The sequence below is a fragment of the Castor canadensis genome, chromosome 17 (assembly GCF_047511655.1).
Source record: "Castor canadensis chromosome 17, mCasCan1.hap1v2, whole genome shotgun sequence".
Classification (NCBI taxonomy): domain Eukaryota; kingdom Metazoa; phylum Chordata; class Mammalia; order Rodentia; family Castoridae; genus Castor; species Castor canadensis.
In genome coordinates this window covers 6,234,040-6,252,178 of record NC_133402.1, presented here as the reverse complement: position 1 = coordinate 6,252,178, position 18,139 = coordinate 6,234,040, and the positions used below count along the sequence as shown (strand labels likewise).

The window sequence follows — 18,139 nt, the reverse complement described above, 5'->3', positions numbered from 1 at the left end:
GCCATTGGTCTCTGAACAGTGCACAAGAGGGTATAAGGTATAATAGGGCCTGATTATGAGGTACTGGGTTGGACTAAAGATGTCAGTCAAACCTAGAAACCGTCCTCCAAAGGAGTTTGGGATAGAGACTAGAGGAAATCCATACTATGTCCAGAACACATTTATCCAGATAATGTTACTTCTTGGAAACAGGTGCAGTTTCTAACCTCCTTGCTAATGGCTTCCTCTAAACTCAACAAGGTTCTACTCTTGTCCAGCAAAGTTCCTGCTTTGTGTCCCACTTTGTTCTTTCCCTTCCCAACACAAGCTGACTTCTGATAGCCTAAGCCAAACAATCCAGAGAAAAGAGACTTTCCTTTTGGACACCAGGTTCACAATTTTCTTTCTGTGCAACGCACCCCAGGCTGCCTGCTATTCAGTGAAACAGTCAGTTCAGTCTCTTCCTTTTTGACCTTTACTTTGCTCTTATAGATCCTATACACATGCAAATGCCCCACACCAGTCTTTCTGCCCCTCTGCTAGCCTCCTGCAGAGAATTTTTCTTCTGACTATGGTTTCAGGATTCCAGCCCTAACACTATCAACAAAGTGATACAACCCAAGATTATAATCAGAACGATTATGAAAAATGGTGGAATCATATAATTGCATCCCATCCAAAATAGTCACAAACACATTGTGCACCATTTGGAAATGCCTGTGTCTCTCCCTGGTGAACGTGGCATTAATTAGTTATGCATGGTTATTCTCGGCAAAGAGCACATTCATTATAAGTTAGTAAATTTCAATTTTATAGCAGGTGTGTTATGTTGAGGTTTTTATAAATTGTTCATGTGAGAATAAGCCATATAATTTTACTGTATTTTTTTTCTGCTCAATACAGTAGTGAGCTACTGACTGGGGGTATCTATACACCAAAAAGCTACAATTACCATGTACTAAGATGAGATAACGATTTTCAGGCAAAATAATGTGGTGTAAATGTGCAATTTTGTATTTATGACTTATGAATCTTGCTTTAGCAATTATAGGAGCCCAGAGGGTAACTTAGTTTCTTTCTTTCTTTTTCTTCATAACTTATTATATTACCTTGGGAGTATCAAATCTTTATTTCTACATTTCTGGACCTATGAAATGGGCTCGATACTGAGAGGATGAGATAAAGATTATATATGATTCCTCATGTAAAACAGCACATAGGACATGCAGATAGATGTATTTGGGGGACATGAAGAGAATTTAGGGCCAATTCATTCCATGAATTTCTTTTATCGCTTTTTTTTTGTTGGGGGAGTAGAGTACTAGAGTTTGAACTTAGGGCCTTTCACTTGCTTTCTACCACTTGAACCACACCCCAAGCCCTTTTTTCTTTAGTTATTTTTGATATAGGGTCTCACCTTTTATGCCTAGGCTAGCCTGGACCACAATCCTCCAATTTATGCTTTCTGCATAGCTAGGATGACAGATAGGTGTGCAACACCACTCCCAGCTTATTGACTGAGATGGGGTCTTGCAAACTTTATCCCTGGGCTGGGCTTGAACCATGATCCTCCCAATCTCTGCCTCCCTAGTAGCTAGGATTACAAGCGTGGGCCACTGCATCTAGTTTACACTACCTTTTAATTTCTTGTTTTATCCACTAAAAAGCTCAGAATTGAGTCAACTTGAATGACTTATACAAGAAACTTGATGGACCCTGTCTTACTTTTTTGCCTTTATTTTTCCTTTTTGATGATTTCATCTAGATTCATTTCTTTATATTCTTCACATGGTTTCATTGTCTTTATTTTTCAGACACTTCAAATGCACTATTTTGGAAGGGTGAGAGATGAATAAATAATGAGAACAAGAGTATTTCTCTTTGTCATCAGTGTAAAAGATGACCTAGGCTAATTCAGATTTTCTAAAAAATTTATAAGCAACAAAGCTTTTAAGAAAATGCACTTAACCCTTTTAGTACAGTCTTGAATGTAGATCAAGAAAGATCCATAGATCAGAAAGGTAGTCACAATGGCAGGGAAACCCCGTTTCAGACGCTTGGGTATAGCTCAACTTTTCATACAGGAGAGTTCTCAACTGAAGCCTAATTGACTATGGATTAGGGATCTGTAGTGCATCCCGGGTACCACTGCCTCACTCCATTCCTTTGTGACAGCCAATAATGTCTCTGGACTTTGCAACTATCCTCTCTTCTAGGCTGTTGCCTTAGAGACATCCCTCCCCCCATGACCCCAGAGGATAAAGAGAGAGTAGCACTTCAGGGTTGTCCTCAACCAAGTCAGCATTTTTCTTTTTCTTCTTCTTTTTTAATCATTCACCACCTTTATTGGTCTTCACTTGGCAATATGAAAGTCCATGCACAGGACCAAATGGGCAGTAGGGCTTAAATCAATTCCCACTTTCCCCACAGAGGAGAAAGGAAGGCCCATGCCATCTTGGAAAATGCAAAAAGGCAAATTAATTCCGATTTCATTGGTCTTTTCAATGTCTGCATGTGACATAACACCTAATTTTCTCAGGCAAAGGTGCACGAACCTGGAAGCGCACAAAGTCTTTCGGTAGGGGAGCAAGTGATTTTTATGTATGGGAAACCTCATGTCCCTTTGAATTCAAGGGGGGTAAAAGTGGTCCAACCTCCTTAATAACCAGATTTTTGCAACCATCAGAAATATATCTTCGGCTGTAACCATTTCTCTGTTCTCCAGCATTCAGTCTCAAAGAGAATTTACATAACAACATGTGACATGTAGAATGCTTAAAGGCACCAACCATGACAGGACAAATTACACTCATTTTTCAAAACTCTGCAAGGTGCTCTGCGGCAGGCGCGCGCCAGGCTGCATGCTGGGGCGGTTCTGGTGGGGCGGTCAAGACCATCATGCACGAGCAAACACTCCGTGCCTCTGGGGAGTGAGGGCAGGTGCATGGGGCCCCCCAGGAGGCTGTGCCACTTACCCGCCATAGGCCGGGATGGGCGGCGGGGGCGCCGCGGCTCGGAAGGTGTTGTACACGGTGCGCCCGCGGCCTCGCAGGTGTGCCCCTCGGTAGGCGGCCGCGGCGGTGGCGGCTGGATACGGGAAGCCGGGCACTGTGGGCGAGAAGAGAGAGGACCACGAAGACTGTGAGATGGACACGCTGCCTGGCAGGGACCGTTTGTTTGCCCAGGACTGTGGGGGTGCAGGACACGATCCCTCCACCCCCTTCCAGGAGTTAGGAGACAAAAAGCAGATAGCGGGGCTGAGGCTCCAGACTGATTTTGATGAAGATGAGATAGTTAAGATGGTGGACCCCGTATCCAGGAAGTTGTGGTAAATGACAAAGGTTCACAAATAATTCCAAAGAACAGGGGAAAAACTCACCGCATGAACTTAAATTTTTAAGAAGGTAGATTGTAAGCGTATGTGCCATGTATGTGCGTGCATATGTATGTGTATTTGCATACGTGTATCTGTTTCTGAAGACACAGTATACATGGGTGTGCATGTATTCTTATGCACATGTGTAACGGCTTATGAACATACATGTGCATGTATACACTCGGATTTATATATGTGTGCATATAAAAATACATAATTATATACATGTGTGCACACATTTCCACACGCCAGAAACTATTCCCGGGGCCAAAATGCATGAGTAAGAGTTCATTTTTTTATCTCTAATTTTCCAATCATCCCACTTGTATGTATTTTCCGCGTTTCTCTTTATGCCCATCTATGGCTTGTCTTAAACTTTGAATTGAAGCATTGGTACAGATGTGTGTATGTGTTATGAGTACACAAACCACTCCTCTGTCTCCAAAATAAATGGCTACCAGAATTTCACAAGCCCCCTAACTCTTCTGCAGCTTTTCAAACCAAACACAGTGTCCATAACTACAGACAGAAAAGTTTAGGACTCAGCTCTCAGGAACAGAACAAGGACAGGGTTTTTCTTCCTTGGGGAACATGTCTCTCAGACACAGGGTGGAGTGTTGGGGTGGAGGGAATTTTGCCTGGTGATTCCTTGAGACTCCTGAAACTTACATCTGTGACTATTTTTCTTGGGAAAAGCATCCCAACCACCCCATTCCTTCCATTGCTATCAGCATCCTTTTCCTTCATGGACCATGGGGTCGGTTGTGGAAGGAGTAAAAAAGATGTTGGAAGGAAAAAAGAATGTATGCATGAAAGACCTAGGAATCACAAGCTGTTACCTAGGAGGTTGTGAGGTGGCCATATAGTGACCATGAAGGTCTAAGAATTACACCTTAGATCTGTGGGCAGAGCATAATTGTACCTATATCATGAATGAGAGAGAGTGGAGTTTCCTGCAGAATTCCTGATTCTATACCACCTATGGGCTGGAATCAAAGCCTTGAACTTGGAGACAAACTGGCTGTGATTACCTGGACTTCTTTGTGTGATCTTGAAAAGTGAACAGATTCTACCACATTTTTATGGATTCTACTACATCTTTCTCTTGCAATAAAAGTAAAATGTTAGGATCACAGAACCAAGCCAGAATGGTTTCATCTTTCTGTTTGCCCATAAAGGCTATTTTTCACTGTTGTTGTTAAAGACAAATTGTGCAATTTTATCTAACTCTCTTGCCATCCCCCACACCTGAGTTTCCTGAATTAAATTACAACTGACATGCCTAAAGTTGTAGAGATGAGAGTTGTAATGGAGGAAGCAGGAAACTCCTCACATTAGGCCCCACCAGTAATGAGATAAGAGACCCTTGGCTTCAGGACTGGGAAGAAAATAAGTGAGACTCCAAATCTATCTTGCCACAGTTCAAATATTAAGTTTTCATAGGAACGCCCTGGATTTTGAAATAAAGCGAATGAGAAACGTACAATCTGGCTGAGCAGCTGGCTGCCTATGTGAGGAAACACGGTAATTATGCTGACCCATTCATTATCACTGGCTGTGGTGCCACGGGAGCAAGACAAGATCCCTCTCAGCGACAAGCAGATTTTACAATCAATCTTGGAGGATTTAGATATTGAGATATAACATGAAACAGAAGCTCAACATTGGAGAGCAGGGAGCACGGGCTGTTCAAAGTGGAAAGCCAGGATTCCATTTTTGTGCCCTCTTTGTTGCGGGGAGAAGATGTCCTTCCCCTTGCCCTGCAGGATGAGGTATTTACAGGTCCTAAGGCAAGTCTCTCTCTCCAAACAGGACACATTAAAGGAATTTTCATTCTGTTAAGGGAACACAGGAAGGACCACAAAGCAGCTTCTGGCTAGCTTGTTGCCTTCAAGGAGGTCAAGTCCCTTGGAATATAACAGAGCTTCCAGAACTCATGTCTTAGGCCAGAGGCTTTATGGGGTAAAGTATGACCCAGGCTCGTCTCCCGGGTAGATGCTCCTTGGAGTTCTCCCTTGGTTGTCAGTGTAGAGTTGGCTCATGGGTCCCTTTATCAAGTGTCATTACTCATCATGACCAATGAGCATTTCTTTTCTTTTTCCCTTCTTTTCTTACTTCTCTCCCTAACTTCTTATTCTGGTTCCTTTCTTTTTTTTCCTTCCTTCCCTTTCCCTCCTTCCTTCCTTCCTTCCTCTTTCCCTCCTTCCTTCCTCTCTCCCTACTTCCTTCCTTTTTTTTCCTTCCTCTCTTCCTTCTTCCCTCCCTCTTCCCTTTATTTGCTTCTTCCTTTCCCTCTTTATCTTCCTCCTTCCTTTCATTCATTCCCGCTTTTCTTCACTTTCACATTTTCATCCTTCCTTTCTATTTTTTTTTTTTTTTTTTACAAACTTCCTTCTGCAGAAGGCTTTCCTGATTCTCCTGTGATGCTGGTAAAAGCAAGTAGCTTAGGTCGCAGACATGAAGGAGACTGGTGGTTGAATATGAGCTCCATGAGAGCAAGGCTCTCCATCTGTTCTGCAGTTTGGTTCACCCGGCATGTGTCATGTAGCTAATCCTGTGCCTTGTCACCACGTCACTGGTTAGCCAATGTCCACCTCTGTCTTTCTGGGAGACTACAGCCTCTCCTCTTCTCTGTCCACCTTCTGTAACACTGCCCTGGGTACAAAGAGGCTGCCCAGATCTGCAGATTAACATTATACAGGAGACATACTTGATTTAGGTCAGGATCCCTAGAAAAAGCATTACTACCTCCAATCTTACAGGTGCTGAACTGGTCCATCAAATTTAACCAGATACAGAACACATGCCATTCCAATGGAAGGTGAGACTGCTTGGACAAATGGATTGCATTTGGAATTATCACAGCCCTTGACTCATTTCCTGCAGATTTAAATGCCTGGCAGGCTTTGAACATCCTTCTTCTTCTAGGGAAAATACCCCAGAAATATAGTACCTATTTGAAAGGTATTCAGTCACATCACTCACTCCTGATGACCCGACACAATGTCTTCCCTTGCTTAGTCACAACACTCCCTGAACACAGTAATCATGTGTAACAGGAGCAAGGAAATGACCATCTGTATGGACCCAAACCTACCTGATTTGCAGCTTAGACTTCTGTGTTTTACCCCTTTTCTATTACAGGGTTTTTTACACAAAGGCTGGTTTAGGGCAACATGGCTTTTGTCTTATAACACTAAGACAAATGGTCACTTTCAAGGGCAAAAAAGTACAACTGTTTTTCAAACTTCCTGTAAACTCAACATGGAAAGGAAAGAGTCGAATTTTTCTTACTTGCCTACTGGATGTGCTGGCATATAGATACTGGGATGTGGCTAAGTGTACACTTGAAGCAATTACTTGAGCAGATGATTCAGATACAAATCAAACAAAGCCAAAATGTATTTTGTTTCAACCATATAGAAAGAAAACATTTTATAATGTTTTTTATTAGTGTGTGTAAATTGTAGAAGATAATGGGTTTCATTATGATCTTTTCATAGATGTATACATGACCATATTTTGATTATAGTTACTCCCATTACACTCGTTTTCCTTCCCCCTCCAGCCTTATCCCCTTCCTCTTCCCAAATAATTGCCTGAAAGAAAACATCTTAATGATGTGCTTATTCTGTAGCATGCCACTTATATTTTGTTGAGTTACAGGTATTTTCATCTATCCACACCCTAGTTCAAGAGTTTAAATCCAGTAAATATGCAATAAATGTTTAATAAATTCAATTCAAAATGTCAAACAAAACTCATAGTGTCTTCCTCATTTCTGGACAGGAGTAAAGCAATGTTAAAAGACATAAATCTGATACCTGTCCAATAGAGGTAAATGCCTCTTTGTTAATTAAAGAACAGTATTAAAAAAAAAAAGAAAGAAAGAAAGATACCAAACTATAGGCATATCTGAACCACAGTAGTGAAGTCTGACTTTTTCCTAGTTAAGCTTCAGGTTATTAAACATGTAAAGAGACCACCCATCAGAGACAATGGGAACTATTCAGGTTGATTTGTGGATCCAGTATAAGTCCTTAGTTTCTGGATGAAGGAGACAATGGAGGAAAAACCGGCAGGTGCCCTTGTAAACCTTATCAGCATGAATCAAAGTGAAAAATCAGATATTGCTACAATGGAAACTGAATTTAACTCAAAAGCTACAATTGAATTCTTCTCAAACCAAAAACAAAACAAAACAAAAAAACAGGGTAGGAGCCTTAGGAGCAAAAAACACACATCTTGTTGAGACATCACTATTCCCAGCCTACCCACTCTCACCCTTCAACTAGATTTATACCAGTACCTAATTTGGGGAGATTAGTGGAGTAACCACCTCACCCTTGAGAACAAGGAGTTCTATACTGTGGAAACTCAATGAAATAGAAACATTAGGGATGTAACAAGAGGCATTGGAGGAAGCTCAAATACCAAAGCAAGTCAATGTTTTTAAACAGAGTACTTGTGGGTTTATCAACCAGCCAGTCCAGCCATTTACCAAAGTGTCAACTGCTTACTGGCTATCTCCCCTTCATGAGAAAGCCTCCATCTCCAAAGGGCTCCAAGTTCAATGTATTTACAGTGACTGGGGTGTCTCTTATGAACATGGTGTTTACTTTTGAAAATAAACACAAATGACATCATTTCACCAGCCTGGAAATCCCAAGGGAAGAAACACAAACGCAGTGGAAAATACTTGAGGGTTATAAACTGCATATTAAAATTTTAGAACTGTGGGAGAGATGGAAGAATAGCAGATGCAAAACCCAACAGGGGGGCAGATTCTGCATCAAAGCCATAAAAATATACAACCGATTTAATGGGCAATTATTCTTTGCATTTGTGCGCTGGCTTGAATTTGCATGTGATTGCCAGATGCCCTGGTGAAGGCCTGCCATCAGATGGATGGCAGGGCTCTCTTTTCATCTCACACCTCCTCACCCTTCTCCCTCATCCACCCTTTCCCACTTTGGAAAGTCTGAAGACATGCTAATTTGGGATCGAACTGTTTTGTGGGTAATTCACTTGCACAGTTCTGGGGGCGGGGGTGCAGATGTGCTTTAAAGAGTAGGTTTGGGGGTTCTGCAGGATTTCCCTTGGGGGAACTCCCTTTTTGTGTGCTGGACCATAAATTAAGCAGTGGTATAATAGGTAACATACTGAGGGGGGATAAAAAGCCAGTCATAGCTCCCAGAGGCCGGGCATCCTGCAATAAACATCTCCACAAAAATTCACAAAACCTGATTATTTTTCCAAATGGCACAAAAGGTTTGCTTTTGTTTTCAGAATGAGTATCAAAAGTGCATCAAATTGATTTATAAAACGGGGTTTACACATGACTAGGTCACTCTCTTTAAATGGTATTAAACAGAACATTTAATATGATAGGGAATATTAAGTTCTAGGTCAAAACAGAAATGAAAAGACCTTCGATTTTTTTCTTAAATCCATTAATTTCAGGGTTTGGAAAAAAAAAAAGGAGGAGCTTTTCATTTTTTAATTTACAAAGAGACCAAAACAGCCACTTAATTTGTGGAATCTCTGGTTCTCAGATTCACATATATCTATGCCTGAAACACACATTTGGGACCGAGTCTCGTTTCATTAAAAAATGCATGTTGATTTTAAATACTGTTGTTTAGAAGTGAATAAATATACATTTTGGACAAACATTTCCTTATAGGATATCCTCATTTGAAATGCATTGAATAGGAAAACAAAAATTTCTAATTAATGTACAAGTCTAATCACCATTCTCCACACAGAAGAGTAATTTTTCACTGTTCATTTGCTTGGTTTAATCTCAAAACTGACATAACAGAAACGCGATGTCCTATAAATCTCTGCTCCTTTGTTTCTTTAATATTCATATTCCACTGAACTGCAGCTGCTTGTTGCTCAAGTCTATTACAACATGCAAAAGTGTCGATAAAAATATTGTGAAAGGCAAGATGCGTTTCTTCCTGGATACGCATGCCATTTATTTGAGGATAGACAATAAATGGCTCGTGGATTGTCCCTCGGCCTGCTGCTTGGTGGGTGATTAGTGATTAATTACCTTGCAGCAAATTGACATGGCACAAGGAAATTGACACAGCCCTGATTAATTAACTTTTTATGGGCGGTAGTTACTCACAAAACACTGCGCACCATAATTGAATCTCTTACTCCATGGTACAAAAGTTTTAGTCAAATCCAAATTAGCCAGAAGTTTCTAAGCTGTTACGGGTCTGATTAGGATGTGCTGAAGGAATTGGCAAGAACCTGAACTTGGGGAAAGACTTGTATTTTTGGAGGGGGGAAAATAAGATGACATAATCCTGACCTCATCGTCAACACAAATTTATTGATCTAAGGCTTTACTTCAGCTAGACTTTGAGTGTTAAGTCTGTAAGGAGCGAAGTGTCTCATTTTTCTCCAGCCTCACATGGTGGTTGCCTCTTTGGTGCTCTGGTAGGTCCTTTTTCCTTCATTCAGTCTGAAACATTTAACCAGATTCTCTAATGCAGCTGGTGCAAATCTTGATTTTAACATCATCTGCACCTGGGGCTTTGCTTCTAGATCATAAATCCCATTTCCTTCCCCCTCATATTATCATGATCATATTACTCTACTATTGGTCCCCTCTCCCTCTGCCTTTACCTTTTCATTTTCTTACCACCTCATTTTCCAAGTTCCTGTTGAGATGTCCTGGGGACTACATTTTGGTCACTAACTGTGTCTCCAACATCTTTAAGAGGACCAGGCACAAAGGAGCCATTGAAATGTGTATTGATTCTATTGTCAGATGAACTCAGAACTCCATGACCGTTCAGTTGCAGAGGAAGATGTATGACAGTCCTTGAATTTGTAAGAGTTGCTAAGATATTGCCTGTGATGGTGGCACATTCTAAGAAAAACTCTGGGTTATGATGATGTATAGGATCCTGGAATTCACTAGTCTAAACCCTAGGTAGTGATAAATGTAGTAATTCAAGCAGATGTGATAAGAGTTGGCAAAACTCCAACTTCTGAGACTCCATTATTGGATGGAGGAGATTGAACTGTGTGATAACAGTTAGCGTTTCTAATACATGCTAATTGCTACATGCACAGATTCACCCACTAACTCTTCTCAAACACACATGGACCACAAGCATAGCAATTTTTGCTTACATGAGGACAGGGAATGGAACATAGACTAGGTCAGATTCTCATGAAACTAAAGCCTATGATCTAATCTCTTACCCTACCCAAAGGAATTCCCAGTTTGCTTTGGAATAAGCTTTCTACTGCACTCTTTATTTCTTTGGAATCTCTCAATTTGGCTTCCCTCCTATTGCCTATACGTGGTCTCTATGCACATTACATCTGAGAGAGCCAACCTCCAGCCATCGTGGACTGGGTTAATTTGCAGGGGAATCTGTTAACAAACATCCCAGAGATCTCAATATGCTACTGGCTGGGCACTGGGGGAAGGCCATTTATTTCATTATATATTTATGTTCTGAGATTTTAAGACACCTGCAAAGGCTTTGCTCCTTTTGTGCTAATTGGATACAGGCCATAGAGACCATCCCTTATTTGTGTACCTGATGAGAATGCAAAGACAAGCTGCTTGCCTGGCCTCCTGGGGTTTACCTCCACATCTGGATGTAAGCCAGGGGTGTTGTATACCATCCAAAAATGTGGGGAATGTGGATAGCTATCAGTGATAGTGACTGGGGTTGCCCATGCATTGGGTTAGTGGAGGCCACAGCTATACACCCGGACCCAGTTACTGTGAGTGAGCTCTTTGTGTTTCAACTCCACTACACAGTTTGAATTTGGAAAATTGGAATAAGAAACTGGGAAAATTTTAGTAACATTTTCAGGCATTGCACTTTTCCTGTATATAACCAATTTTTAAATGTTCTGATCAGATATTTTACTCACAACGACCTCTTCTTTGGACATTGAAAAATGAACATGCTACTCAAAAAAATGTAGAAAAACATCTGAAATTTATTCCATTTGGACAGCAAGACTGCTGATCACAAAGAAGAGAGGCTTCCTAAATAAAGAAATAAAAATAAAAACAAATTTAGGCAGATGTGGTGCTGCACACCTGTAATCCCAGCACTCAGGAGACTGAAGGCCTGGAGGATTAGAGAGTTTGAAGACAGCCAGGGCTGCATATAACCAACCCCTATCTCCAAAAAAATAAATTAATAAAAATAAATGGAACAACAAAACTCACACACATCACTTATGGATAGCAATATTCTTTGATCACTTAAAGCTCGACTGTATTGAGCAAGGAGGGTGGGGTTGGTTTTAACTAATTGCCATACTGTTCCAGCTTACCTCTGGAAGTTAGCTGTGATTGTCCCTTCTCTTTCACATTACAAATGGTTAGACTAATCCAACAGCAAACACTATGGCTGCTGAACATGCTGTCACACACTTTACTCTGCAGAAGAGGTATTTGCGAAGCCTACACTCATAGGTATTGACGATACCTGCCCTAGGCAAGATTTGTAAGTTTTCATTCAGCAAAACAAGACTTCATCTCAATCTTGGCGTGTTGAACTTGCAGGACTGAAGAAACCATTTGCAAAGTGCTTTCTGTTGTTGGAAGGAGCTGAAGATAGACAAAGGCCTGCAATACTGAAATTTATTTTAATTTCCATGGAGCAATTTGCCAAAATCTATTAGACTGACAAAATCTGTACATGTGTCAGCTTAGATTTTTTTTCCCCCTGAGGCAGTCATGGAAAAAGGAAACCAAATAATTTATATAAATAATTACTTTATCGAGTGCATATACACAGTAAAGTTTCAATTGTTAAATCATTCATGATCTATCTAACAGCTGGCTGAAACAGCAAGCTTGGTGAATTGCCTCTCCAGGTAGGAAACAGGACAAGTGAGATAAATTAGCTTCCTTATGTTGGGTTGAATTTCCCATGGTTCTCTAGGGCTGCTGCAGCTTCTGAACATGAGGCTTTCACAGGGGGTTGGCTGTGACTCACAGGATGGGTACATGATGCAAATGCATTGTTCATTTCACTTGGTGCCATCCCTGTGGGGATAGCTGTTCTGTTGGTGTTGTGGCCATCTGCTTTTGAGCATCAGCAGTTAGTCTTAAAAAACTGAGTCCCAATCCTTTGATCAACACCCAAAGCAAACCTGTAGGACAGGTGCCATCTGGACTCAGTGATCACCTGCCTGATACGGGAGCTGGAACTCCCAGGGTCCCCTTATAAAACTGACGAAAGGAGGATTATTGGGAAATGGTCCTGTAGTCCAGTCACTGGACTAATATAAGCCTTCCAAACTAGTCTCTTGGATATACTTTCAAAAATCTTACAGGAGAGCTTTTAAGAAAGAAAGGGAAAGAGTAGCCATTTGTTTGAGGAGCTATGATGTCCTGAGCAGCCTGGTTCTTCATGCTGGGATCTCATTCAATGCCTTGGTGTAGGTAGATAGCCATGACAATTTACATGCAGAGACACTTTGCCATGGTCACACCACCAGTGTACCCTGATCATTTACTCCTTATTTTGCCTGGACCCAATTCTTTTTAACAAATCATGCCATAGCTACTGGAGAACTTTGCAAACCCAATAATTGGAACCAGGATTTGTTAGAGAAACACAGCCTACTGGAAATGTTTCCAAGACCCTCATGGCAATTTCTAAGGTTGGACATGGTGTGTCTCCCTGACTCCTTGCACTGCAAGGGTGACTTTCTTAGGTCTGCTTGCTTGTTTTTATATGAAAAGCAATTAAGCATCAAGAACCTATATCGCATGCGAACAAAACCCAAGGAGAGAGATCTTAAATATGCAGCATGTTATTTTGTCCTGAAATTGCATTTTCTTAACACTGCCCCCAAGGTCTCTGGGTACAATAAACAGTATCAGGCATGATGGGTCTTTTCTATAAATGAAAACATGACTTAAGAAAATGGCGTTTTTGGTATTCATAGTGAAGCAAGTGTTTAAATAACTGGAGCCAGAGTTAACTATTCAGGCCTTTTCTTTCTATGGAAGACAAGGTCATTTTCCTTGTATGTATCTTTGCAGTGAGTGGGGAGGATTTGTTTTTGATGAGAAATAAGGCAAGAGGAGGAGGGAGCCACCTCTGTCACCTGTGTCATCGGGACACATTGCTATGTAAGATCCTCCCAAAATCCCTACTTCAGACCTTGAATTATTTTAGCACCATTGCATTCTCTCCTCTCCTCAGTTGCTCATTCCCAGCTCTGCAGACCCCGAGAAGCATGGCTTAATTTACAAAGCTGTGTTCCCTGGGTATGAGCACCTGCTCTGTTGGATCTTCCTTCATACCCAGGAACCAAGCAGGATTTTATCTTTGACCCCGGCAACTTTCACGTGCAGAGTTCCGAACGCAGAATAGTGCTTTTCTCCCCCATTTTAAATCCACAGTAGTTTGAAGAAACAAACAAAGTACAGATAAGTGCTTAAAAATAAACTCTCAAAGTAAGCTTCCCAATCTATTGAAGGATTTCTCTCTCACCACTGTTGGGGCCAGAGGAGGGTGGGCATCGTCTGGGAGTTAAATGTGGGAGCTGCACCAGCCAGTTGATCCTCTTAAGAAAACGTGAGCATTAAAAAATAGTTTCTGTCATATTACTGGGCTCCACTTTCCCAGGGAATTCCCACACCACAACTGCCTCGCTGCTTTTCTGAAACATCTCGTCTTGGCCTTGTTCTCTGGCTGTGTGTGCACTGGAGTCCCAGGGCAACATAGTTTATTGTTTTAATATCTGTCTGAAACAAAGCAAACGCATCCTCAAGCGACTCCTTATCTGTCATATGTATTTCTGTGAAAGAACTATCAAGACAAATAAGATGTTGGGGCACACCAAGGGATGGTATCTTTTTTTTTTTGGCAATTGGCAGCTTTTTGCAGAAGTGAGACCCCTCATCTGAAAAAGACGAAAGCCAGTACTCTGCATTGAGATTAATAACCAAAGTGCTGAGAGAGCGGCTGCTTGAAAAGTGACTTCTTTGCAGTTCCTTGCCTTTAAAGGATTAGGAAAGTGCAACTGTTGAGGATGTTTTTATTTCCTGAGGGAAAAGAAAAAAGACAACAGATAAGTAGGCTATGATTATGACTTAAAGTAAGCAGATGTGAGTGGAAGAATTGGGGTGACATTAGCAGGGGTTGAAAATGCAAATGAAAGTGGCATCCAGCTGGAATAACTGAATTAGTGTCAGAGCCAGTAAAACCCCCTAAAAAATCACCTGGTGGCTGGATTCAGTGGTTCTCACCTGCAATCCCAGCTACTTGGGGGGCAGAGATCAGGAGGATTGCAGTTCAAGGCCAGTCCAGGCAAAAAGTTAGCAAGAATCCCATCTCAACCAATAAGCTGGGTGTGATGGCATGTGCCTAAGGTCCTAGTTATGGGGGAATCCATAGATAGGAGGATCTCAGTCTGCAGCCTGCCCTGGTCAAAAATGTGACACCCTACCTGAAAAATAACTAAAAGCCCAAAATGGCAGGGGTTCAAGTGGTATAGCACTTTCCTAGCAAGCACAAGGCCCTGACTTCAAACTCTGGTATAGCAATAATAATGATAATAATAATAATAAATCTGGGATTAGTTAGAAATGTAATCAAAGTATGTTGTGTGTATTTATGAAAATGTTGAGATGAAAATCATTATTTTATAAAATTAATCTGTGCCAGTAATAAAGATTAAGTCCTATAATGAATGATTAGGTCCAAATAATGAACAAATCAGAAATTTACAAGACCCTGGGGAAAGCAGGGCAAAAAGACAGTGCTTCAAAGATAGAAGGGGAATGTTTGATGGAGTCACTGTGGGTGGGTGGTAGCTGGGTGACACTGGGTCCCCCAGGGGCCAGCCTTTGTTCCTTAAATCAGCCATGTGCTATGACTGTGGCCCCAGACAGAGCAAGACATATGGGAGGTATCTCAAAATCTCTTGATGTGTGAGTTCAGTGAAACACACACAGGGGTTCACAGCAACCAAGTACACTGTCTAGAGCATCAAATGACGATGGCTTCACTTTCTGAGAGGCTCCCAAGTAACAGTGTGAACAGCTGCTCATCTCCAGCTAGGTTCCACCTCCCAAGTAGACCTGTGATGCTTTTGTAATTCTAATATCTTAGCATGATACACCTGTCTATTATATGATCCCCCCCATAAGAGTGTTGGTACAATGGAGGCCAAGGTTGTGGGTGTCTTGTTTGTGGCATAATTGTAGTATATAGCATATACTGACATATACAAAGAATTTAATGAAGACTGGTTGAATTAAGAAACAGATTATCAACCTACTTGCCAGAGAAAATGACAAAGGGGCATAGGTATGGGCCACCACAGTGTTGACATGGGAAGAAGGGAGCAGTATCTGATTCTCTGATTGGAGGGTCCAGTCCTGAGGATGTTTTAGAACCAGTATTGATGGAAGTATGGGGAAAGAAACAGAGGCAGGGGAATCCTGGGTAAGATAATGTTATCTCATCATTGTGCTGAGGGAAACTGAGGCAGGTCTTAAGCTAATAGCACCAGAACAAAGCTTCCAGATTGCTTATTTTGAAAGCAAAACTAAGGATTGATTCCTCGTATGTAGATGAAACTTATGTCTAGATCTTCTTTTGGTATGCACCAAGTGGAGGGCATTCTTTTTATGTACCTTTGTTTAAAAATGTGACAAAAGGTAGAAAGTGCAAAAGTTACATGAGAACGAGATTTCAAAGAAGTCTCAGAATGGGGGGAGGGGAAATAAAGGAGAATGATGGAGGGGGTGAGTTCAACTATGATATATTGTCAGAACTTTTGTAAATGTCACAAATGTACCCCAGTACAACAGCAATATAATGGTAAAATAAATCAATCAATATACAAAAAAGAGAAGTCTCCTCTTTGCCTCTAAGTAGTCAGTGACCCTGTCTTACCTTTCCAAATGAGAATGATAACCTGAGAAAGATGTTGGTAAATGAATGCCCTGGAGCCAAATCCAGCCCACTGACTTTGTAAATAAAGTTTTATTGGAACACAGGCACATCTATTTATTTATGCACAGGATACAAGTCTATGCAGCTTTCACTGCAACAATAGTGCTGAATGGTAGAAATAATGACCCCATTACATATAAAGCTGAAACTACCATCTGGCCTTCTAAAACTTTTTTTTTTTTTTTTGCAGTACTGGGGTTTGAAGGACCCTGTGCTTGGGAGACGGACGCTCTACCACTTGAGCCATATCCCCAGTACCTAAAAACCATTGTTCCTAAGACCTGGCCAGACAGGGAACAGGTTTCTCTCCAAAAATCATGGGATGGGAGAAAAAAGGACCCTGGCATAAACAGATGTTGGGCAGCTGCTCCAGGAACCACTCCCTGTTCTACCATTTCTAGGATCCAGGTGAGCAGTTGTTTCCACACTCTGGGCCACAAATTTAGAGGGGATATAGGAGAGAAACTTGGGATTCAGACAGGCTGGGCGCAAGGTGGCCTAGCTGGGTGAGCTCAGACAAATTCCTTAATCCCTTTATCACAATAACCATGGTGTTTTTGTGAGGATTATGTTGAGGAAGCTCACATGAAGGGCCTAGCAAAAAGCCCATAAGGTGCGCACACTGCCATTTTTCCTTCTTTTCCAGGTCTAGCATGAGGGTTAGACCATGTAGGATTTTAACTTGGGTGCAAATCCTAATGTGGGGGAACTCTCCCAAAATTAGTTCTCATGTTTTAATTGAACTCTCTCTCTCTTTTTAAAGTGTACTCCAGGCTGGCCTTGAACGCTCGATCCCCTTGGCTCATTCTTTTCACAACCATGGACAGCCTTAATGCAATTTTCTTTAAAAAAAAAAAAAAAAATCCAGACTGGAGGTGTGACTCAAGTGGAAGAGTGACTGCTTTATAAGCATGATGGGATATGAGTTCAGACCCCAGTCCCATTTAAAAAAAATAATAATAAAAACCAAAAACTATGCTGAACAGAATATCATGCTGAGCTATATTGGATCTGAAATCTCTGAAAGGAAAATAATAAAACTCATCCTGTCTCTGGAAAATGTTGATATTTTGTTCATTATAGGTCTTTTTGACTTTTAACAATATTGCATTAAAGTCTTGTTTACCTGGATTACATCATTTTTTCCCCTTTACATTTTGTCTGAAGTTTGAAATGGCATGCTAGTTATTTTTAAAAACTCCTCCAGAATGCATTACAAAAAGCCATCTTGGAGGCAACCAGGAAACTGAGTTACCAGCATGTGAGTGAGAGACGAGGACACAGTTCTGTGTAACACGATGACTTGTGGCTGCACTGTCTATGAACTGAACTTAGTCTACTACCATTTCCTATACTGGGCAGAGAAAGAGGAAGTTGTGGCTTAATTTAGGGATTTAATTACAGAAACCAATGAATGTTCTACCAATTACCTAAAAGCAGAACAGTGCAGGTTTGATTTATGCATGTTTCTGCCACTTAAATCATGGTTTTATGAATTCCATACAATTACTTCCATAAAATCTGCAATCAATGTATCAATTAAAACCATGTCACAACCACTTGCCCTTGAGCTTTACGGCAGTGAATAAAGGAGATGAGTCTGCATTTTGATAATATTTAGATTCTCAAGCATTTGCTTATGGTGTCTGATTTATTGTGGGCTAAGGGTGAAAATTTCATTTATCTTCCTTCAACTTTAGGTTTTCTACCACAGAAGTTCAGCTATGGCTCCCATGCAACCATGCATTGATAAGCACATGGAACTCTACAGAAATTTCTGCTACAAAAATATGTTTTTAACATTTCA

General features: G+C 41.1%; 1 protein-coding gene across 31 annotated transcripts in view; it reads right to left on the bottom strand.

Moving 5' to 3' along the window:
• The window catches only part of Rbfox1 (RNA binding fox-1 homolog 1), a 1,956,039-nt gene that overhangs the window by 50,918 nt on the left and 1,886,982 nt on the right, over positions 1–18,139 (bottom strand). For all 31 annotated transcript variants that reach the window (XM_074060407.1, XM_074060396.1, XM_074060397.1 and 28 more), the window contains one exon: positions 2,955–3,087. In XM_074060407.1, the coding sequence (XP_073916508.1) occupies positions 2,955–3,087 (133 nt within the window). The remainder of the gene's footprint in view (positions 1–2,954; positions 3,088–18,139) is intronic.